This window comes from Abrus precatorius, unplaced genomic scaffold (assembly GCF_003935025.1).
Source record: "Abrus precatorius isolate BTA unplaced genomic scaffold, Abrus_2018 Scaffold3, whole genome shotgun sequence".
In the NCBI taxonomy this organism is placed as follows: Eukaryota; Viridiplantae; Streptophyta; class Magnoliopsida; order Fabales; family Fabaceae; genus Abrus; species Abrus precatorius.
This window is the reverse complement of record NW_020874373.1, coordinates 31,760,771-31,783,166: the sequence shown is the minus strand read 5'-3', so window position 1 is coordinate 31,783,166 and position 22,396 is coordinate 31,760,771. Positions and strand designations below refer to the sequence as shown.

Below are 22,396 nucleotides of genomic sequence, written 5' to 3'. Positions count from 1 at the left end.
ACTTTCTTCACGCAAAAAAAAATTAATATATTTCAATATATAAAACTCTTTGAACAATATATTATACATGTCATTTTTTAACGTATGTTAGAATTTTATTTTCGATCCTTCCCTCACTTATTTTTTTGGATCCGCCCGTATATTATCATCTATAAATGAAACATTAAAAATCTCAAAGAATAAATATTATTCTGATTTTAAAAAATAACAAAATAAAAATCCTGTCTAAATAAAACTTGGAAAGAAAAAAAAAATCTTTTTGGCTCAACCTCAAACGTTATTTTCTAGAAGAATAACAACCCACTCACTCTTGCCACATGTCTTGCCAGGTTTCTCTGTCTGTATATATATATATGGAGAGAGAGAGAGAGAGAGAGAGAGAGAGAGAGAGAGAGTGGGTGTGAAGGTCGGTTCCAACTTGTGGAAAATGAAGTTAAAATTGCCACCTCTCATTCCCTTTCTCTTCTTAAACTAAGCTAAGCTAAGCTACCAAAAGGAATAAGAAAGGAAGAAACACAGTACAAAGAAGATAACAAAAATTCATAACTGAAGAGGTTGTTGAAGCGAAGAGATATTGTTAGTGTTATTTATGGTGTCCCTCAACCCAAACCCACCTCAACCCTTTCACTTCTTCGACCCCATCATCAACATGGAGGATCCCAATAAGAAGATCCGAAAACCTTATACAATAACCAAGTCCAGAGAAAACTGGACAGACCAAGAACATGACAAGTTTCTTGAAGCTCTTCACTTGTATGTGTTCTTCCTTTCGTTTCTCTCCAATTTATGATTCACTCATGGGAGTTTAAGTTTTTATTTGATTTTGTTGTTGTGAATTAAGATTTGGTTTGGTGGTGTGTTTGTGTTTTGTTGATCATGATGAGTGAATTTTTGGGATTTGAGTAATGCAAGGATTTTGTGTTTGTGGTTTTTGCTGCAATGGAGACCCTTTTGGTTTTAGGTTGTGTTTTTGGTTCCTTTTGCAATTGGGGGAGTCTAAAAATCTTTTCTTTTTTGTTGTTTGTTTATTATTGCTTATGTTTTTTTTTTTTCTGTGTTTCTTCTGATTGGTTTCAGATTCGATCGTGACTGGAAGAAGATTGAAGCATTTGTTGGTTCAAAAACTGTTATCCAGGTAATTTTATAAAAGTGAAAACTGTGTTTGAAAAATGCCCATTAGACATTTTATTGGTTATTTCACTCTCTTTTTTTTATTCCATATTGGGTATTTGGGAAATTTATTCAGTGTCGATGTCCTTAATTAGTACAAGGCTTCAAGATAATTTTAAGAAATTGTCTGATTAAAGGTTTCTCAGAATGAGTAAAGGTTACGTGATAGTTTTCAGAAAAATGCCAACCCCATACTTTGAGTTATGTATAACCCTCAATTTTACCCATAACATTATTCTTTTGCATTTAATATACAATTTTTTAATGCATGTCCACGAACATATAATAAGAACACATGTATAATAAGTTTTATTATTAACCATAGGATCTAATATATTCATAACATTAAATATTACAAATTTTAATAAAAAAATTACTATTAATAATTTCTATTATGTGTACTTAGGAACATAGTAGAAAGAATTTGTATAAATATTTTGGATACGTTTGGATACCCAGCTTATTTAAGCACTCATTCAATAATTTTTTTAAAATGATCACCTATTCCATAAATTTCGATGAAACTTATTGTGATTAGCTAAAAACAGTTTATGAAAGTCATAAATTGTTTTGTATAAGTTGTTGGTAAGTTTTTCCATTATTATTACCAAACTAATTTAATTTTTTTCTCTGCCAAATCAATACTTACAAAAGTTTTTCTTCTTTTAATCTATTTGATCCTTCTATGCAAAATTGCAGAATTGAATTTTTGCTACTTCCTCCTTTTGGCAGATAAGAAGTCATGCGCAGAAGAAGTATTTCCTGAAAGTTCAGAAGAATGGCACAAGTGAGCATGTACCTCCCCCTCGTCCAAAGAGAAAAGCTGCTCACCCATACCCACAAAAAGCTTCTAAAAATGGTTAGTGTAGCAAACTTCATGTCAAGTATTTGTGTCTTTAGTATATTGAATTATATCAATTTTTGAATTACTCTTTTATTTTTTGCATTTTATCAGCTCCTACTATATCCCAAGTAACTGGGCCATTACAATCTTCATCTGCTTTATCTGAATCATCATACATTTATAGGCCAGATTCATCATCTGTGCTTAGAACTCCAGTTAGCAGTGTGTCTTTGCCATCGTGGGGCTACAATGTTACGCCACCAGTCAATCTTCCACAAGTGACTAAAGGTTTTGTTTAGCCTGGATTCCATATAATTTTTAAATCTTAAATTATGTACTTTTCTGTATTAATTCTATGACAAATTTAGATACATGGAAAATTCTGCTAATGTGGATTTTCATTTTTATGCTTAGATGATATGGTGTTGAATCAACAAACTATTCCTCTCAATTATTGCTGTAGCAGTAGTAATGAGAGTACTCCTAGGACTCGGCCAAGTAGCAAACAGACAAACCAGGGTGACCAAGGCAAGCTGATTAAAGGTAGGAATGCACTTTTAACTCAAATTTGAATTTGCTTCAACCTAAAATTGATTAAAAGCATGAGCATGAATACTAAACACCACACAGTTATTTGGATTATGAGAAATTTTTATGAATGTATAGTTTTTAATTCCACTTATTCATTTGTATCTATTATTATAAGTACCTTGTCTTTTTCTTGGTTGTATCTTAATGGCATCTCTAATAATGTGGTTATTTGGATTTATTTTTGAATCAATTAAAACGATAGGAAGAGTTTATAAGAAACATGCTGTCATGGGGTTGCTTCTAGAAGTTTTCATTTCAAGGAAGTAAAAGTCATGAAGTTATAATTAAAGTTTTCACTTATTTACTAAAACCATTTCCCAAGAGCCATACAGAGTAGGGCCAGAAACCCTTAGAAACAGTTCAGAAGGATGTGGAAAGAAACAATGTGGTGTTGGGGCTTCAAGAAGTGAGAAGGGCCGGGTAAGATGTATTTGACACAATACCTGGTTACCTACGAGCCTTATAAAAAGTACAAATATAACCATAGCTTCATTTTGAATTTACTACTTGGGTAAGCAGCATATTCAAATATTTAATGTCAATCTTCCTAATAATAATACTGTAGTATTCATAATATTCATTTACTATTCCTGAACTGATGCTTACTCTTATTTGCTTAGAAACAGAAATATTTATTACTATTAAGTTCACCATTATGTAACATGCAATATGCCTGGTGTTGCCACTGAATCTTTTATTAGTATATTCATATATTTTTCATGCTTGTTTTGATAAATTTGCCTATCCAATTACGCAGTAATGCCAGATTTTGCACAAGTCTACAGCTTCATTGGCAGTGTATTTGATCCAAATGCAACTAATCATCTACAAACGCTTAAACAAATGGACCCAATAAATGTGGAAACTGTAAGTGATCTCAGTTCCTTTATTTTCTTTCGCCCCATATCATTTTTTTTCTGCTTCTGAATGGTGAATGTACAAGGTTTGAGCTATTGGATTAAACTTGAAAGGAACTTCAAGGAATTATTTTTTTTTTTTTTTTCAGGTATTGCTCCTGATGAGAAACCTCTCCACCAATTTAACGAGTCCTGAATTTGAGAATGATGTAAGTTTTGTTGCTAAACCTACTGCACTTCTTCTCTTGGTATTTTTGTCAACACACATAATTATTGCACACGAGTCTATTTGGCTGCTCTTTCATCTTTTGATCTTCTACTACATCTATTATATAATTCTTGGTATGAGATGATATTTTCAATTGTAGGAATTATGTTAATGCGATAAAAATATTTTGTTATTTTGGTATTTTGTTGCTGCAAAATTCGTAATGTGGCTTAGGTCTGGGACAATAGAACTTTTGCTCTATAACTACTTTTTCTAGCTTGGATAATGCTAAATTTTTCTTTAATTCTTTAACGTTAGATGCTTTTCTTTGCATGCGTGTGCACACAAGAAAAAGGAATCAATTATATTGTTTAGCACAATGCTTCACTCATGCGGCCATGTCATATAAATCACAGAACTTTTTTCACATGCATAATTGCATACACATGCAAAAGTATAGAGAAGGTAACCAGTAAGGTAATTAAACAACAGATGAGTTATTTCGCTTGTTAATTAATGGGTTTTGGTAACAAGTACTCTAAGGTTACTGGTTAAAAATCATTTAATACTCTTAATTACTTAAAAAAAGGAAAAACTGAATTTTTTGTTTTCAAAATTGCAAATATTTTCTTCTTTATAATACTTTTTACTTTTGATTCCTTAACAAGTGCCCCTGGCATTTGCCTCAACTAATTTGAAGAGTTTCTATAGTTCTTAAGCTGCAGTTTTTCCTCATGCTCTGTGTTACGGTAGAAAGAAAGAATAAAGAGGAGTCAAAGTAGGGTAGTGATTTAGTTAGAGGAGACAATTACATTAATAACGGACTAAATAGTGGTTAGTCCTAGTGGAAATGGACTGTGACCCCAAACGAACATTACATGCAATGTAAGGATTCTAGAGTTGTCACCTTGAGTAGGTGTTTGTTACCTAACCACCCCTCCTGACCTAAGGGTTAATTTCACAGCTATGCCTATGGCAATACCCAATCAAACACCATAAAAATTTGATGCATAAGGGGTAATGGTAGAGAAAGGAAACATCCAGGAAATTGTATTTTGGAGAGAACCGAGCTAGAGCTCCGGTGAGAAGGGGAAAACCCTTGGGGGGGAATCTTTATGTTTTTCCCTATTAAAATTCATACGTCCTGTAAACTTGTTATTCAGATTTAGCATATATGCATGCTCTTTCGCTACATGTATCATCCTCTCATTTTGCTGATTAAAATCATGGCATCATTTATTGGTTTACTGCATTTGACTTTTCATAAACTGACATCATAATATACTCAATGATTCACTTTTTTCCAATCATTTGGTATTAATGCAGAGAAAGTTGCTGTCTTCATACAACGCTAACTCGGAGAAGGCAAATTCTGGTAGTCATTGCAGCCAACCCCTCACTGACATATCAGAGAGTGCTATCTTATCTGCTTAAGTTGTTAGAAGTGGTTTTCCTAGACTAGCTAAGATTTTAGATATTTTTGAAGAACGCAATAAGCTTCCCTCTCGGCTGCAATAAGTGTTACATAATGAACGCACAAGAGGAGCGCGGACAACAGGTTTTACCAACAGTTGTAGGGTGCAGATACTTGCATGTGCATGTGAGTGTAATTTACTATCCTTCAGTAGTGTTAGGTTTTGTAGTAGGTATCTTATGAAGATGGTTGTCCTAGGAATGCAGGATAATGAGAATCCTGTTGAGGTAACCTTCAGAGGCTATACTGTACAGTCTGTTGAGTGCTTGTGTGTAATGCTGCGAAGCTTCCTTCTACAATTTAGTATTTATACGAGTGATGCTATGAAATAGGAAGTGCTGCCTGTGTTGTATATAAACCAATAAACAGCAGAGGTAAATTTTACTTATTTTATGCATTCACATGCACAATAGTATTTTTTTTACCAGAAAGAAAAGTATATTCAAGTATGTGTAAAATTTTAAAGCAAGTGCATTTTCTGTTCACGCCCAAGACAAAGTCGATTCTTTTCTTTAATGCTGAAAAAAGTCATTTTAAAATTACTTAAAAAAATCCGCTGACTGTTATAGTTGCTCATCAATTTTGCAATCATAATTTCAACACCCTGTGAGGGTTGTTTTAATTATGTACATTCATAAAATTTTTATGAATTTTTAATTTTGTTGTCGTCGTCTTTTTCAAAACTTGTAACTTGTGTACAAAGGTTATAACTACGTTCTTGTAAAAGGCAATTAACACATTAGCTTTTTAAAAGAAAGATATGAAAAAATGCAAATTAGTATATAAACTTCAGCAAATAAAAAATGCCAATATACTATCAACATTTTATAGTTTGAGGTATTTCATTCGGATTTATAAGAAGAGGATTGACTATGCTCTAATGTTTCACAATTAAAAGGATTACGTTGCCATTTATCTTTCAAGATTTATTAAGTAATTAAAAGTTCAAATCATTTTTGTATCTTTAATAGAATAAATGTTTCCTTTTAAGAACAATAACTATTAAAACCTTTAGTACTATACTGACAACTTTATTGTGTAATCTAACCTTTCCACCCCACCACAAGGAAGAATGTTAGCATCAATTTTTTTGAGTAAATTTTATGTACGACTCATTAAATATGATATAAAATTCACTAAATGAAAAGTAAAACTTCCCCCCTTAATTGAATTATATATGAATCTCATTCAGTGATAAATGTGTTATATTAACATTTTTTATCGCGTAAAATGTTCCCGATATCTGGGTAAATCCACTGTCAAACCATAACCCCTTCATATTTTATCCCCTCATCTGTTTGGTTTCCTTCAAATTCTATCCTTAATTTTTCAGACACGTGCCAGTCAACATGAGGTAGCACGTTAATCATGACACTGCCAGCAAGAGCTCGGGATCACAAAAGGTGAAACTGAAACATGCAAAAGTGGGGCTCATAACATGCATCTTGTATCAGACGTATGCCACAAAATTAAGAACACGATTGAGTAATAAAGATTTTGTCAGTATTTTTTTTTTCTCTTGCTAAACTGCTCCAATTTTTTTCTCATACAATCACATCATGTCATTGGCATGAGCAAAAGCATCTGCTTAACTATTTTCCTTCCATATTGGATCATGTGCCTAATATCCCCAACATCAGATTCCTTTCCTCCTGCATATAGCATCATCAATCGTTGTTCCAAAACTCATATCTTCGAAGCACTTTGATTATGTGTGAACAAAAATGGCAGCAAATTGAAATCCCGGATAAACGTAAAATGATGAAAAATTCATTAATTACAGAAAAGCTATTTTTTCCAAAGAAAAGCATCGTATTAAACCCATCTTTCATGCAGGAGTTATAGATCAGCACAACATAAGGATTCACAATCTAGTATACACATCAACAATGACAATACACTATCTATACCCAAAACCCAAGTCTAGCTCTTGACCGTACATCCCCTGGCTATGCCCTGAAGCATGGATTGGCTTTGGGTTTGACCTGAGCTCCATCTCAAAAAGCCTCTGAAGCGCTTCTGGATGATTTCTTCCACCAGCAACGTCGGGAGCTGATAAAATAGCCAAAAAGCAAATCAAGTATTGAAAATAGAGCAAGAGACTAAAACTGGAGATGAAAATTTCAGGCATGTGATCCAGAGAAGTTGCAAAACAAGAAAATAACAATTAGGTATGAAATGTCTTCCACCCAAGTGTACTTGACAACAAGGCTTTCACTGGCGATTGTTAAATTTTTTTGCACAAGTAAAAGCAACTGTGTCAACCAGAACAAAGTAATAACTAAAAATGAACACTTGAACTGGCAGATGAGTGTGTGTTGTGTGGTCATGCAAAGGTGCCTGATTATGTGGGTATTTGCAAGAGTTCATTGAGTGTGCTTATGTGAACACAAGACAGTGGATGTATTCATGATTGCATGTAAGCGTTGAGTTTGCTGACATGCCCATGTAGCCATCAAGGGAAATAGAACATGTGCAAGCAGAAATTCATCAATCAATAATGCAGCAATTATGAAAAAATAGGGATGTATGATTTGCAAGTGATCCAGTGAACTCAAAAACCAATGCAACCTTTAACAAGAAAAACACGTTCGTACACTGGCATAATCTATGATCTATAAAATTAAGATCAATCAAAGCAATGAGCATCAATTACAACAATTGAAATTATGAATTTCAATTAAATTCAGAAGCATACAAAATTGAATTCCAAGAAAAATAAAACAGCATTAAACCTATGGATTAGTTTTTGAGATCATGCCCAACATCTATCAGCAAATAAACTATGGAGTGTCAATTGTCATCATCAAAAAACAATCCATATTTCATAATCATCAATACAAGTTAATGGACCAAAATATTTTATGCATTTAAGTTAGCTACAACAATCCTACAAAAGCAAGCACAATAGTAATGTACGTCAAATGTTTTACCTTGCACTTGCATTCCAGGGCCACCAAAAGTAGGATGCTGATGACCACTAAATGGGAAGCCTTGCATTGGGTTTGGTTCCTGCATGAAACCAGACATTGGATTGTTGGGATGAGGTGGCAGAGGAGCACCCCTTGGGAATCCACGCAATAAATGAGGTGGAGGAAGGTTCCCTTGCATATGCATCTGTTGTAGCATAGAATGATGAGCAGGAGAATCAAACCCAGTTAGCCCACTACTTGGTTGATGGAATGGAGGACGAAGCATATTTCCTGGAAATTGATGATTTGGGGGTGAGTCATGATGAACCATGCCCTCAGGAGTTGTAAGCTTCATATATGAACTAATATGAGGAGGATGGGAATCTAGTTGATTAAACATTGGACCAATGTGATTCAACTGAGGGTGGAGCTGTGGAGATCGTTGGACATTAAGATTTTGATATGGAATACCAGGGTCCCTCATATCATAAGGACCATGAGGGTATGGTAGACCATCTTGATTTCTCATAAGTCGATCATCTCTAAATGCAGGATTCAGAGCTGCCAATTTTCTAGTAATGTCAACTGTTGTGTCTTGAGACAATTCTGTTTTAACTGAATTTCCAGCAGATAAAAAGTTTTGCAGAGGATCACTAACTGCAATCAAGCTATCTTCTTCTGGGAAGTGAATATCACGAGGGCCATTGAAACCACTAGCCTTGGAAATTTCACTCTGAAGTAACGATGAATTAACATCTCCCTGAGAATCACCATAGCCCAACCACTGTTCTTCAAATCTATTAGATTTGGGTTGATTTGGTTTTTCTGATGGCAGGACACCGCTTCCATGCCTGTTCAGTGTAAGTTCACCCGTAGGAGGGTGAGCATTGTCTGAGGTAGGGAAAGGAAACAAAAGAGACTCTGAAACATCAGCCCCAGCAGATCCAACTGAACCCCTTTGAACAGAAAGGGGTGCTCCAACTGACTGCAGCTCCTTCATAAAAGCTGACCCAAAAAGTGTTTCCAGTGTCAAGGTCTTTGATGAATTGGAAACATCTGCATTTGCTTCTCCAGGATTATCAAGAACATTGCCAGTAGTGACTCCTTCTGAGTCATGCACCTTGTCTGTAGAATCTAGAATAGAGGATAGTTCCATATCTTTATGCAAGGTTCCTTTCTGTAACAAGGAAAGCAGGTGTTGGGATGCGTGATTATCAATTGAAGTTGACTGTTCAGCTTTTGCATCAAAATCTTTGTCCTGTATGGGCTGCTGACATGATGAACCATTGTCGCTAACTTGTGACAGAATTGACTGTTCTAGATCTTCACATGTAAGAAACGCTGATAAAACCTCAGGTTTATCACTCTTGTACAGTTGCTCAGAGTTGTCAATAGTGGTATGTGCGGCATTTGATGTCATATGCTCATCAGCTGGTTCAGGATTGTGGAAATTAAAATTAGATGCAATATGCTGGGTCGTTTCTACATTAGAAACCTGCGACCCCCCTTTTTCACCACCAACAATAAGTGAGAGCAAGTCATTTGGCCTATGTGCCAAGTCATCCATTGGCTTCTTTTCTGCAGTTAGGTGAAGATGGAATGAACAAAATAAGTTAACATTAAGTCACAATGTACAACTTGAAAAGCATAAAAATATTGAAATTTGAAAGCACTAAAGCATTTTTGTAAGTATACCTTCTTCAACAAACCAATGAGCAAACTTGGAAGATTGGAAGGCATGTGGACTCCATGTCTCATCTGCTTTATTATCAGGCTGCTATAAGAGCAAGAGCATCAATAGTCAAATCCATAATAATGTAGAACAAATTCACAAAAGCAGAAAACAAAACATTAGTCCAAATCACAATATATCTAGCCAAGTAGGATTGAGTATCCATTCCCACAAAGATATCTGCCAGTTGTGGTTACTCAAATGTTTATAACCCCAAGCACATGAAGCATAGTTGAATGCATATAATAAGTTCAGTTAATACTTTCTTGACATTACTTAAAGGAAATTCCAATATTTTCCACAATTACCTCAACAATACTAGTTGATTTGTCACTGTCTAGAGCTGAAGCATTACCAAAAAGCTTAAACAGGATAGAATTTAAATTGGAATTCTCTGGATTAAAATCTCCCATGGCCTCCTTTCCTTTTACTTCAGCATTCAGTTGAATAAACTCGTTGTCATCTGATGCTTCCAAGGCTTCTGAAAGAGCAGATCTCTTCCTCAGTTGATCACCCATTCCTATGTTAATGTTAGGAATATCCAAAACTGATGATAAATTCAAAATGTTTTCTTTCTCATGGTTAATTGAAACATTTAGATTCGTACTTTGAAGATTCTGCTGATCCTTATCCACTTGCTGGGTTAATAATTTTCCTTCTTTATTTTCAGAATTTATACTGAATACATGGTTACCTCTGGTATCACTGGGCACAGGTTGTCCAACCTAGGTAAGCATCAGAACAATCAAAGATATATTAAAGAAGAGCCAAGAATAACAGCATATATTAATAAACTAATAAAGTACACTTCATTTATCAGTTTTAAAATGACATAGCAAACAAATGAACTACAGGTCAACTGGTGTCCACATGCTAAGTTGAATAAATAACAATACATGGTTTTTGAGGAAATTCAGTGAAAATCTAGGAAGATATTAGGCTTTTCTTCTCATTTTAAACTAAGTCCTCGATTTCTAGACTTTCTGTCTTCGAGAGAAGAAGTAAGTCTGCAAGTAAGAAATGCGGCAAAATCCTACAATATCCTCCTTACTATTGATTCAGCATACATAAGAAAAGAAGAGGCACAATCCTAATCCAATTAAGGTAGAGGTCTAAAAATAGACCATTCTGTTATACAATGTTTGAATGTGGATATTGGAGTTTGGTACTTGTAAATTAAACATTTCAGCAGAAGGTTGTTTTAAATGGTATATCAAGATCTAGTCTCTAGTATCCCCCTCTCATGCAATGTTATCACTTATCACTGACAATCAGTTAAATTGCAGGTCAGTGCCATTAACCATCTCCTTCCTTACTCCTTTGCACTCTTCCTTGATTGGAGGTTGATCTATAAAAACCATGAAATCTCCTGAAATTTTTTAACTCATCATTTAACATCAAACCAACATTCAAACAAGATACCATCAAAAGCAAAATTAGTGTGTGTTTGATGAAACATATTTTGAGAAAATAATCACTTATTTTTACCAACTTCATGAGAGAACTATTAAAAAAAATTATTTCTCCGGAAAACAAGCATTCCAAACATGTACTTAGATGCAATGACAGAATCTAAGATTTGATGTGTCTTGAACCTCCTGGCATTGAAGAAAATAGTTATGGTGAATTAAACTACAAAGTTTCATTTATGATTCCCACATCAAAACATCACACACTACGGACTTAGGTCTCAAACAAGAAATACCACCTTTCTAACTTACAGCCTTTCTATCATAACATTGATCATTAACACCTAAAATCCCCTCCATGAAGAGATAAATTCATAAGAAACTATAAAAAAAATTGCAATTTAGAAGTAAAACCAAGTTGAATGCCAAATTCAATAGGTCAAACAATTAATATTTTAGTTTTACATTGAAAAATGACAGCATTTAAGAATAACTAAACTACAAAAGGTCACAACTCATGTGGATTAAAAAATGTAAACCAGTTACCTCTGTTGCATGAGTGTTGGAGGATGTTTTGGTCACCAGATTTCTTTCCAACTTCGTACTTGCAAAACCAGGGGGTACAAGTGGTCTCGCTGAAGGAGTATGTGAAAGGGAAGAAGATTTCTCGTCATTGCTTAAAGCTGCCAGAGAAACAGGAGGCTCCACAGACTCGTTGCTTCTATTAACTAGCCTTTTCTCATCATCGTCAATAAGTGAAGTTATGTCAAATTCGTCTTTATTCTTGTCCAGGCTCAACTTCTGCTTTTCTTGGAAAGCTTTATGTTGTTCCTTTCTCATCAATTCAAAAGAAGCTGGCAAGAAAGTCATCATCAATTTAATCTAAAATTTACTGGACAAGACTCAAATTACAAATGTAAACAGGACTTCTGAAGCCATAAGTAATGAGGACAAATACTGCATAATTCAATATCTTCAAGAAAAGAACAGTTACCTCTTCTTTTTCTTTCCTCTTCTGCCCTGTCTTCACTTGTACACTCCAAAGAACCAAATGTTTCATCATTATATGAGTCATTAGTCTCCCTACGTGAATGAGGGGCCTGGAAAGCATCCAAAGCCAAAAAAGAACACCAGACATTTAAGTTAATCAAATTAAATATGATTTCAATAGTTTCCATGGTGTCACACATCAAATGAAAACCATACTTGAGAATTAAAACTTGTTGAAAGTAATCAGTGCTGCATTGTAGCAAAGCATACAGCTACCTGAGATATAACAACTAAAACTCACCTTATAAGGGCGAGGAGGATGGTAAGGTTCATTAGACCGATATAGCTGGTAGTTGTCATTAGCTCGAAACTTCGGAGCAGACAACCCAGGCGCATACCCAGAGGGCCTTGGAAACGAACCACTACCTAGAAGCCCATCATGCTCAGGACCTTGCCAAGATCTACGAGATTGATTGCCAAAATGTTTTCCAGAATCTGAAAATTGCCATGAACAATGAAACAGATCAAAATAACACTTTATGGTAACTACTACTCCACCCATCAATAAGAGATAGAAGTAGAGAAGAATCCTATATCAGTCCAAACAGTTGTGATTAGTAGGGCGGATTAAGGATTCTTTCACTTAAAAAACAGGAATATTCTCGCTGATCAACTGTAAAAACCTGAATCCCATTCAGATTGAGAATCACTGTCTCTATCAGACCGCCCAGAAGAACGAGTTTCCCATTTTCCATGAATTCCTCGCGAAAAGCTATCTCCTCTGGTGGGAGGGGATGAACCATATTCATTACGTCTAAAACTATGCATTGACAAACCACCTGTACTTCTCTGTCGTTCTTGAGAAGCATCTTCAAATTCACTGTTTTCCAAAAAATAAATAAATAGATAAAGGACAAGATCATCAACAAAAGCAACGCATAACACAATAATGGAAGAGCACAAATTGAGAAAATATGCGATATGATGAAAAAGTAAAATGTGTCTTTCCAGCATTAGTGCATTCATCATATCAGGCAGAAACAGATGATGCAGCATAACAAATTTTACCTTAAAAGTGATCGATCAAATCCACTAGGCAACTCTCTGCATATATCCAATCCGCTTAACGATAATAAAAATTCCCTCGTGTACGAAATTTTTAACTTCCTGAACCACAACCAGCAGATAAGTTTTACAACATGTATCATGTTCTGATTTTGCGGAAAAACAATTACAACTAACAAAAAGCCAATCAAGGAAGAAAGGTTACTTTTGTAATCCTTGATCAGTTTCCTGATCCAACAAGCTCTGATCTTCATTTTCTAAGCTCATTTTGTTCTCTCCACCAAAGAATTATGTGGACCAAAGTTGATGAACAATGCCAAATATTTCCAACCGATGAAAAATGTAAAGTATCAACCACAAAGAGCAGTAGTCTTATACAATTCACAGCACAAGCTCACACTCATAAGAACTATAGCCAAATTACCCTTTTCCTTCCAACACCAAACAAAGCCAAAAAATAAAAATAAAAAGGGCCAATTACTATTATTCTAGTGCAAGCACAAGACCAATCCCACCCTATCCATCACCAACTTCTAAAAACCATGATACGGAAATCTTCAAAACCAATAAAACACAGAACCTAAAAGCAATATGCACCAGCAATTCCACTCACCGATCCAGCTCAATCAACAATACCCACCCTCAAAAACCCTCCCAAGCTTCCTCCTTTGTGCAAAACCCGCGACACCCATCACCTAAAAAGTTCAAAACCACTCTCCTCTTCAATGAAATTCGTGAAAGAGACGTGTAGATAGATATATACACTTCATCGCCCCTTGACCAAAATTAGAACGCAGATTCACGGGAAAAAGAGATTCAATTCAAAAACTTGTGCAATACCCATGAAATTTTGCTCCTAGGAAAACAAAAGGGAACCAGAATCATTGAAGGGTTTGTGCCTAATCTAAAGCTCCGCCATGGGGAAAAAAGGGGGGGGGGGGGGGGGGGGGGGGGAAGGAAGAAAAAAAAAAAACTAGGGTTTTTTATTTTTACAGAGGACCTATATGGATCGAAGATTATAGAGAGAATCGAACACCGAAACGGTGGAAAATCGAAATCTCGAGATGATTATGCAGTGATGGATCGCGAGGGAAGAAGAGGAAGTGTGCGAGAAGAGAAGAGATTTGAAGAGAGAGATTGTTGCTATTGTGGTGTTATTATTATTATCTATCGCAACCTATTGGATGGGAATGCATTTTTTTTTTTACAGTGATAAATAAATTAGTAATAATTAGATTTAGTGTCTTAATCTCACATAAAAAAATGTGGTTTAGATTTTATTTTTTACAAAAACACAGATATTTTTTACTGGAGTTATTTAAATTTACTACTTTGCTATAATTATTTAAAATAATCTCAGAAATTATTTTTTATTAAAATATTACCAAAATAATATCTAATAAATATTTTAATGTATTGTTACTGGACTAAAATTTATTAAAATTTTAAAAATACATATTTTAATTTTAATTTAATAAATTTTTAAATAATTTTATGTTTTAATAATTTTAACTAATAAACAAAAATATGTTTAAAATGTTAAATAATATATTCTTAACATTCTTCTTTTTAATTTTTTTAAAAATCAATCTTAAGTCTTACTCAATTAACGATTTTGTGTATATTTAAATAAAACAAATGTTAACTAATATTTAAATTGTTTAACATTTATGATTTAATTGTACTTTTGATTTTTATACTTTAATATAAATGTGATTTTAATTTTTTAATTTTAATTGTTTGTATTTAGTTCATTTACTTTTTTAATATGCAATTTTAGTATTATTATTTTAATTGTCCACATTTAATATCTTAAGTTTTTAATAAGTACATTTTTAATTTCTCTAATTTTAACTGTTCATACGTAATTCATCTAATTTTTTAAAGGTGCAATTTTGTTATCCTTAATTTTAATCTTTCACATTTAATCTCTTTAATTTTTTTAAAATGTTTAAATTAAATTTTTTATTACTATTTTTATTATATTTAATATATTTTATTTTATATTTTTATTTAAATATTTTATTTTTTATTTGTATAAATCAATTAAATAGTATATCTTAATTGTATTTTTTATTAATTATTGGATTAAATTTTGAAATAAAAAAAACTTATTTGAACATTTGAAAAATTAAAGAAATTAAATATGGAAAATTAAAACTAAGGAGAATAAAATTATATATTTAAAAAGCTAAACAAATTAAACTAAAGAGACCAAAATTGTACATTTAAAAATTTAAATAGATTAAATGTAAATACTTAAAATAATGAGAACCAAAATAGCAATAGAGACCAAAGTGTAGCTAAGTCTATTTCTAAAAAACAAATTTAACATAAGATAATGTTAAAATAAATTTTATTTATATTAATATATTAATATTTTGATTTTTTTTAATTTAATACATTTAATGTGCAAAAATGATTAGCTATAAAATATTTTTACCAATAATTTAATCAGAATGTATCGATACTGTAATTAATTGAAAATAAATTATAATACTATTTAATTTAAAACTATTATATCAATAAAATAATATTAATTTTTTATGATAACCAATTTTAAAAATATAGCTATTGTGTGTTTTAATTATTTAATGATATAAAGATACTTACATAAATTGTAATGAGTATTTTTAAATTACAAATATTAAAGTTAAATTTAATACTACTACAATTATTAAAATATTTACATTTTATATATTTTTTATTCATTAGTGTGCATGTTATACATATGTTTTTGGCATGTTTGATTACATGGTCTAAGTTGAAAATATAAGGAATATTATAGCACATTATGTTTAATTATTATTTTAATATACATAAAATAAGATAATAATATATCATATATTTATTTTATTCTTATTTAATTCTTATCTCTTGTATTTTTTTTATCTTATATATTAAATAAGTTTAAAATATTATTATTTTACTATGAATTTATGAAGTAGGTTAAGTTTGATAAAGACTGTGATTTGACTTTTTAAAGTTCAGTCTGATCTAATTTATTTAAATAATAGATTAAGTTTTAGTTTTTTAAAATATTTAATTAATTAAATATATTATATTCGTGTTTTAAAAATATTAAATTTAATAAATTGACTTATTTAAGACTTATTAGTTTATAATAATATAGAAATAAAATGTATATATATATATATATCATAATATATTTATAGTATTATATTAAATAAAGAAAGATTTAAAAAATATATAAATTTTTAAATCATTAAAAATATTAATAATTTAAAACTAAGTTAGTCTATTTTCATCATTAATGATAACTTTTATTTTATAAGTTTAATGTCATTAATATATGCAAATTATAATAAATAAATAAATCAAATTTATTGAAATTATATGATAGTTGGTTAGTATAAAAGCCTAGAAATGGAATAGGAATATTGTGTCAATTACTCCTCTTGTCCTTTTATAAAACATTTTTATTAAGTTACACTTATCAATAAAAATACTTAAGCTAGTTATGTCTCATAAATTTGAAAAAAATATTATAGCAGTTATTTTTTTCCGTATTTAATGCTATTTATTATAATTCCACTATCAACATTTATCATTCTTCAATTTTAATATAAGTTTTCACCATTTCCATTTATTAAAAACAAATAATAAAAACATAAAGTTTCATAAAAACTACAAAACACTTTTAAAAAAAGACTAAAAGAATTTAACCTGCTTCATATAAAAATGCAAAATAAAGAGTAATTAGTTGTTGTAAATACATTGGTTTGTATGAAGTTAACTTATAACATCAAAGCATTTTAATAATAGATTTGTCAAATGAGATTTTATTTATTTATTTATAAATTTTTTTTTATAAAATATAATTTTAAAATAAAAAAACAGAAACATATTCAAATAAATCATAAGTTGCAAAAGATGTGGTTTTTTTCCCCTTCTCTTATTAATCGCGTTTCTCTAAATTTATTTAATTTGATGTTTGAAATCTTTACTTTTCTTTATTTTAGAGTGAGACATGAAAAAAAAAATGCATACAAATATTGTGATGATACGAGCTAAAGGAAAATATTTAAGGATTTTGTTAACTTTTTTTTTTAATATTCAACCTAATGATATGTGTGATTTTATTCACCTGTAAAAAAAATAAAAAATAAAAAAAATATTTTAATTGATTAAATAAATTAAGGAATTGATGGCAAGGCAATATTAATTTTACCTTTTTGTGAGAAGCTTATAAAAATGTAAGATGACAAGTCTTGATAGTGAAAAAAAAAAGAATGTTATGCTAAAAAATAGTTGGAAATAACATTATGTTAACATATTTTAGGCCTCTTTAATGACAAAGTGATATGACTAATTTGTAAAGATATAAAATTTCTCCTAGTTGTAATTACATATGCATGAATTGAAAAAAATATTTTTTCATATTCATGTTGGTAAATCACATGACTAATTTTCATCAAACACAATTTAATTTTATTTATTTACATATAATTGTTTTCTTACTAATTTTACTCATAGTTAGTCTCATAATAGTCAATGGATCACAAATTTAGTAAAAAAAAGCCGTGCACTAACTAAACTTGGGGTTATCAATATGATTGTCTACTTACAATGAACAACCCTCTACATTGATTTTTATATATCTCCTTAATGAGAGGAAAGTATGTCTAGTACAAAAATAGTTACTTTTAAAGTTAGGGTTCTAGACTTAATAATCCTGCTAAGAAAGACAGCTCCAAATAGAAAGGAGAAGCATCTTTAACATATAAATGAAAACTTTCCAAGTGAGGATTCTAATTAATAACTTCCAAGTTATCTAAAACATCGCCTAAAACTATGTTCTGTTTGTATATGTATAATATATTACTGTGTGAGTTAGTGATTTTAAAAATGTTAAAGTGGAGTTTAGCTCCAATTCTAAAGGATTGTAAAGTCTTTCAAGACCTGCTTTTTGTAATTTAATTTCACGAATTTCTTTAAATTTTTTAAAATTATTTTCTCACTAAGATGCAAAGTTCATCTTTAATGGTTTGAGAAGTTATAAGTAATGAATGATATTTGCTGGGTTGTCTTGTGAAGACCATATAAGTGTTGTTGTTGTCATTTTTTGAGATTTATTTTTGTATATTTGATGTTTTAATTGAACATATAAGACTAAGTTTGGCGAATATAATAAGAGAATAAACTACTTTTTTTATTTAATATTATTTAACTAGCATGATAGAATACGATTATTTTACCTTTTTTTACTCCTTTATCTATTGGCCTGTCAAGAAAATATATTTTCCTGTTTGTAAGTCTAAAAGGAACAGAACAACATTACAAACGCCAATGTGAATGTTTTTTTTTTTTTTTTTTCATATTTAAAGTACATTTGATTTATTTTTTTGTTTTTTAAATACAATACAAATTTGTATTATATATATATTTTTAATAATAGAAAATTATTTTTAAAATTGAAATCAAATATATAGTTTATTTTTTACTGAATAAAATCACAATTATTAAAAATATATAATTTGTTTCATAAAAAATATAAAACTATATGTTAAATTTGTGAATAAATAAGATAGATTCATGTCAATAATTTTTAGCGTTTGAAGTTCAACGAAAAAGATCCATTTACCATTAGCCAAACCCAGTAAGCACAAAATCCACTTACCTTTTGGATGGTTACTAAACTTGTAAATAAGAATAAACATAAGGGGCACTTAACAACACTGCACTCTAAACCCATTTTCTCTTTGGTTCCAAACAACGCTATCCATATCAGCTCAGAGTGTGAGCACTGGGCAATCAACATGGCCACAGCTCCTTCGCTTCTACACTCATCCGGCTCCTCATTTCTGGCTCAATTTCGTCCCTTTCAATCTTCTTCTTCTTCTTCACTGTTCACTCATGGAAACAGACATGGAAGTGCACTGGTGTCAGTGAGAGCCTCTGCTTCTGGGATTGTGCTTGTGGAGAAGTCTGAGTCAGAGAAGGTCAATAGGCTCAAAACAACTTACAATGAGAAAATTGTTCCCTTGCTCATGGAAGAGTTTTCTTACAGCAACAAACTCCAGGTTTTGTGAAATTGTCAATTTTTTGCGCTATTTGTGTTGTTAAGATTCTTTGACAGTGAAAGATTGAATCTTTTTTGGTTTTGGGTCGACGGGGTTTTTAAACTTTGGTATCATATGGTGGGGGAAATCTGACGGTGGCGGGTTTGGTTGATTTGGTTTTATGGGGTTTCTCTATTGAAGTTTCTTATATTTTGTTATTTTATTTTATTTTTTTGGTTTGGGTTTAATGGGTTTTTTCAACTTTGTATCATATAGTTGGGAAACGAGGTTGAGGCATGATAAGTTTTTTTGGTAGTGTGGAAGATGAACTGAAGGCATGATCATTTGGTTTTGCTTCAATTTTTGCAATGTTGGGTTTTATCTTCCCTCGTTTCAGGTGCCTAAAATTGAGAAGATTGTGGTTAACTGTGGTATCGGAGATGCTGCACAAAATGCAAAGGGTTTGGAAGCAGCAATAAATGATTTAGCACTGATCACAGGGCAGAGACCTGTTAAGACTCGAGCCAGAGCTTCTCTTGCCACCTTTAAGATCAGGGAAGGTCAACCGCTTGGGATTGCTGTTACACTTAGAGGAAATGTGAGCATGTAAATATACAATAGATATTGGCTAATGAATATGTTTAATTGGCATGTGATGGTTTGCTAAAATTTTTTGTGCTTTTGCTGTGACAACTGTAGATGTTTTCATGTTGGAGATGATATTTAGAACAATATGAGTATCATGGTGTGTTGGCTTCTGATAATTAGCTGATGCATTGGTACATGGATTTATTATTTGGACAAAATTTAAGTGTGGTTCCATCGGTGCTTTCTCAAATTAAAATTGAATTTCACTTTGGTAACCTGTGCCACTGCCATGTGGGTTACCAAATTGACAATCTATTTTTGATTGAAAAACAACACTAAAATTACCTAAGGAACTGCATCTATGTTATGTCCTTATTTTCTTGATAGTGTGATTGCTTTGCTGGTCGAGTTAATTAAATGTCTTGTTACAAGGAACTTTGATTATTGCTGATGCACTGCTGGGAGTCTACACTGAAACATGTTGCTACCATTTGTTAACTTGTCCGTTATGTTCAGCTTAGGATCTTTTGGTAGCATTCTGATGTCCCGTAAGAGAAAGAGGGGTGCAATGAACAGTGAAGTATAAGTATTGTAATATAGTTCAATGGGGGATCATGTGATTATGAAAGGATTTCATTTCTTTATGAGGGCATATTCGTTTGATCTGGTAAGTTAGTAGTTTGGTAATGAATTTGTGGTGGTCAAAATAGAGCTTGAGAAGTTAAATAATCTTTTGCAAATGTGCGGATTCCATACTTGTGATTAAAAAGTAACCTAGACCATAGTTGCTATTTAGGTTTGGAATATATGCTTTCATGTTGCAAATTGGCAATGTTCTCTGTTGACATAACATACAGCTTTCGATCAATCAGACATTATCTTTTAACTGAAAATATTACTTAGAAAACATTATTCTCCACCTACCAAAAACAAAGGGTATTATTATTCTCAGTTATGTTGAACTTGGTCTTCAGAACCCCAAAGTTAAAGTAGATTTTGCCTTTTTTCTTTTGTCTAATCTGTATGTTTTATGGGGGTTAAAGTTGTTTTCCTCTGGATATGCTATACAAACCATTTGTGTTGAGTTTTTTATGTCACTTTAATAAAGTGTGCTCTCACCAGGATTTTACTAAATGGCACAGCTTTGATGATATTTTTCTGTGATTTCAAAAGATTTGATGATATGTTTCAACATATGTCAATTGGATATTTGTTTGAACTTTATTTAAAAATTTTGAGTACATTACAGTTCTCCATAGTATCAAATTCTAATATTCTACATTTCAGTAAGCAGATATTCTAACAATGACATATTCCACCTGGTACAGACAGTCTAAGAACCACATAAATTGAACCAAAACTACCAGTGTTTTTATGTAGCCAAAATCTAATACCTTTTGTTTGATTTTTGACAGTTGATGTACTCATTCTTAGACCGTGTTATCAACTTGGGACTTCCTAGGACAAGAGATTTCCAAGGTGTGAATCCCAACAGCTTTGATGGGCATGGGAATTACTGCATTGGCATCAAGGACCAAGGTGTGTTCCCAGAGATCAGAGCTGATGTGGTTGGTAAGCCTAGGGGAATGGATGTCTGCATCGTGACAACGGCTAATACTGATCAAGAAGCACAGAAATTATTGGTTCTTATGGGCATGCCCTTCAGAGAGGGAGGTGGTCCTGCCACCACGGTTCGGAAAAAGAAGCTAAGGGCTCATCATTTTGATTCAAAATCAAAGGGAAAAGGAAGGAAGTAACATAGTTTTGATGCAAAGTCATAGGTTAAAGGAAATAAGGCTGGGACCAGAAGAGAAAATGCTGTATACCTTGTTTCATTCAGATGTAATATTATTGATTCTTTTTGTAAGAGGTATTGATGTGCCATAAACTATGTCATCAAAAAGGTTGTATTGTGGTCATGCAGATCGTGCTTGCTTATTGATTTCTATTTATTTCCTAATTATTTCGTTTAGCAGACAATTATTTTGGTGCTTGTTTGGTTTTCTATGTGAAAAGCATTAAGGCAAAGTTTGACTTTTGTTGCTTTTTCCAAATAATGGTTTTAAGGTCTTATAAGGGAAACAAGACACAAAAAGAAAAAATCTGCTATTGATGGATAAAATAAAAAAGAAGGAAGGGATAAAAATTCATTGGGATAAGTAAAAAAGAAAGTAAAAATAAATAAGCAAATTGGAAGATATATTGTTATAATAATAATAAATTTAATCTAATAATTTTCTTTTTAAAAAGGTTTAATGTAACGTTTTTTTAATTATTTTAAAAATTATTTAAACATTAAAATAAACAAAAATAGAAAAGAGAAATGTCCTCTTTCCCCCATGTTTTAGCCATCCAAAAAAGTTTTAAAACTTTTTATTATCAAATTAATTACTCAACATATGAATGTGTTATAATATCAATCTTTTAAATATTTTAAAATTAAATTAATTATTTAAAATTTTAAAGTAGTCTCTATATTCATTTGCATAACTAAAACGACGATATAAATGCTGGAACATAAGAATTCTATTTT

The 22,396-nt window shown here is 31.7% G+C and overlaps 3 protein-coding genes across 12 annotated transcripts; 2 read left to right on the top strand and 1 right to left on the bottom strand.

The window, feature by feature from the left end:
- The first annotated feature begins 362 nt into the window (after window positions 1–362).
- Window positions 363–5,605, top strand: LOC113862719 (protein REVEILLE 6). Of its 3 annotated transcripts, XR_003504480.1 has the most exons (9): window positions 363–753; window positions 1,078–1,135; window positions 1,903–2,029; window positions 2,126–2,302; window positions 2,429–2,557; window positions 3,363–3,472; window positions 3,612–3,671; window positions 4,997–5,270; window positions 5,343–5,566. XR_003504480.1 is itself a non-coding variant. In XM_027495868.1 (8 exons), exons 1-8 carry the CDS (start codon window positions 590–592, stop codon window positions 5,102–5,104), a joined length of 933 nt encoding a protein of 310 aa, XP_027351669.1. In that variant the 5' UTR covers window positions 363–589; the 3' UTR covers window positions 5,105–5,605. The 3 variants fall into 3 exon arrangements, 2 of the variants coding, with proteins under 2 accessions (XP_027351669.1, XP_027351668.1); XM_027495868.1 differs by having other exon boundaries at window positions 4,997–5,605; XM_027495867.1 differs by lacking the exons at window positions 4,997–5,270; window positions 5,343–5,566 and having other exon boundaries at window positions 3,612–3,815.
- On the bottom strand, window positions 5,481–14,414 carry LOC113862716. Of its 8 annotated transcripts, none has more exons than XM_027495859.1 (11): window positions 13,458–14,414; window positions 13,256–13,354; window positions 12,871–13,067; window positions 12,489–12,682; window positions 12,192–12,297; window positions 11,744–12,051; window positions 10,396–10,513; window positions 10,097–10,308; window positions 9,752–9,830; window positions 8,078–9,634; window positions 6,896–7,196 (listed from the first exon to the last, which is right to left on the bottom strand). In XM_027495859.1, the coding sequence occupies exons 1-11, from the start codon at window positions 13,517–13,519 to the stop codon at window positions 7,045–7,047; spliced, it is 3,084 nt and encodes a 1,027-aa protein (XP_027351660.1). In that variant the 5' UTR covers window positions 13,520–14,414; the 3' UTR covers window positions 6,896–7,044. The 8 variants fall into 8 exon arrangements, with proteins under 8 accessions (XP_027351658.1, XP_027351662.1, XP_027351664.1 ...); XM_027495858.1 differs by having other exon boundaries at window positions 6,897–7,196; window positions 9,752–9,833; window positions 13,458–14,176; XM_027495862.1 differs by having other exon boundaries at window positions 6,897–7,196; window positions 9,752–9,833; window positions 10,483–10,513; window positions 13,458–14,176.
- Window positions 14,415–18,941: 4,527 nt separating this feature from the next.
- On the top strand, window positions 18,942–21,898 carry LOC113861850 (50S ribosomal protein L5, chloroplastic). The gene is made up of 3 exons (XM_027494922.1): window positions 18,942–19,296; window positions 19,673–19,873; window positions 21,279–21,898. Exons 1-3 carry the CDS (start codon window positions 19,033–19,035, stop codon window positions 21,618–21,620), a joined length of 807 nt encoding a protein of 268 aa, XP_027350723.1. The 5' UTR covers window positions 18,942–19,032; the 3' UTR covers window positions 21,621–21,898.
- Window positions 21,899–22,396: the final 498 nt, after the last annotated feature.

What these genes read in the sequence shown, in the direction of transcription:
- LOC113862716 (XM_027495856.1), bottom strand. Translation starts at nt 13,519, where the DNA reads ATGAGCTTAGAAAATGAAGATCAGAGCTTGTTGGATCAGGAAACTGAT. An exon ending in ACTGATCAAGGATTACAAAA is followed by an intron (nt 13,355 to 13,457) that starts GTAACCTTTCTT and finishes GTTGTGGTTCAG; the next exon opens with GAAGTTAAAAATTTCGTACA. An exon ending in CCCTGGAATGCAAGTGCAAG is followed by an intron (nt 7,197 to 8,077) that starts GTAAAACATTTG and finishes CTATTTTATCAG; the next exon opens with CTCCCGACGTTGCTGGTGGA.
- LOC113861850 (XM_027494922.1), top strand. Translation starts at nt 19,033, where the DNA reads ATGGCCACAGCTCCTTCGCTTCTACACTCATCCGGCTCCTCATTTCTG. An exon ending in CTTACAGCAACAAACTCCAG is followed by an intron (nt 19,297 to 19,672) that starts GTTTTGTGAAAT and finishes CCCTCGTTTCAG; the next exon opens with GTGCCTAAAATTGAGAAGAT. An exon ending in CTGTTACACTTAGAGGAAAT is followed by an intron (nt 19,874 to 21,278) that starts GTGAGCATGTAA and finishes GATTTTTGACAG; the next exon opens with TTGATGTACTCATTCTTAGA.
- LOC113862719 (XM_027495867.1), top strand. Translation starts at nt 590, where the DNA reads ATGGTGTCCCTCAACCCAAACCCACCTCAACCCTTTCACTTCTTCGAC. An exon ending in GTTCAAAAACTGTTATCCAG is followed by an intron (nt 1,136 to 1,902) that starts GTAATTTTATAA and finishes TCCTTTTGGCAG; the next exon opens with ATAAGAAGTCATGCGCAGAA. An exon ending in ACAAAAAGCTTCTAAAAATG is followed by an intron (nt 2,030 to 2,125) that starts GTTAGTGTAGCA and finishes GCATTTTATCAG; the next exon opens with CTCCTACTATATCCCAAGTA.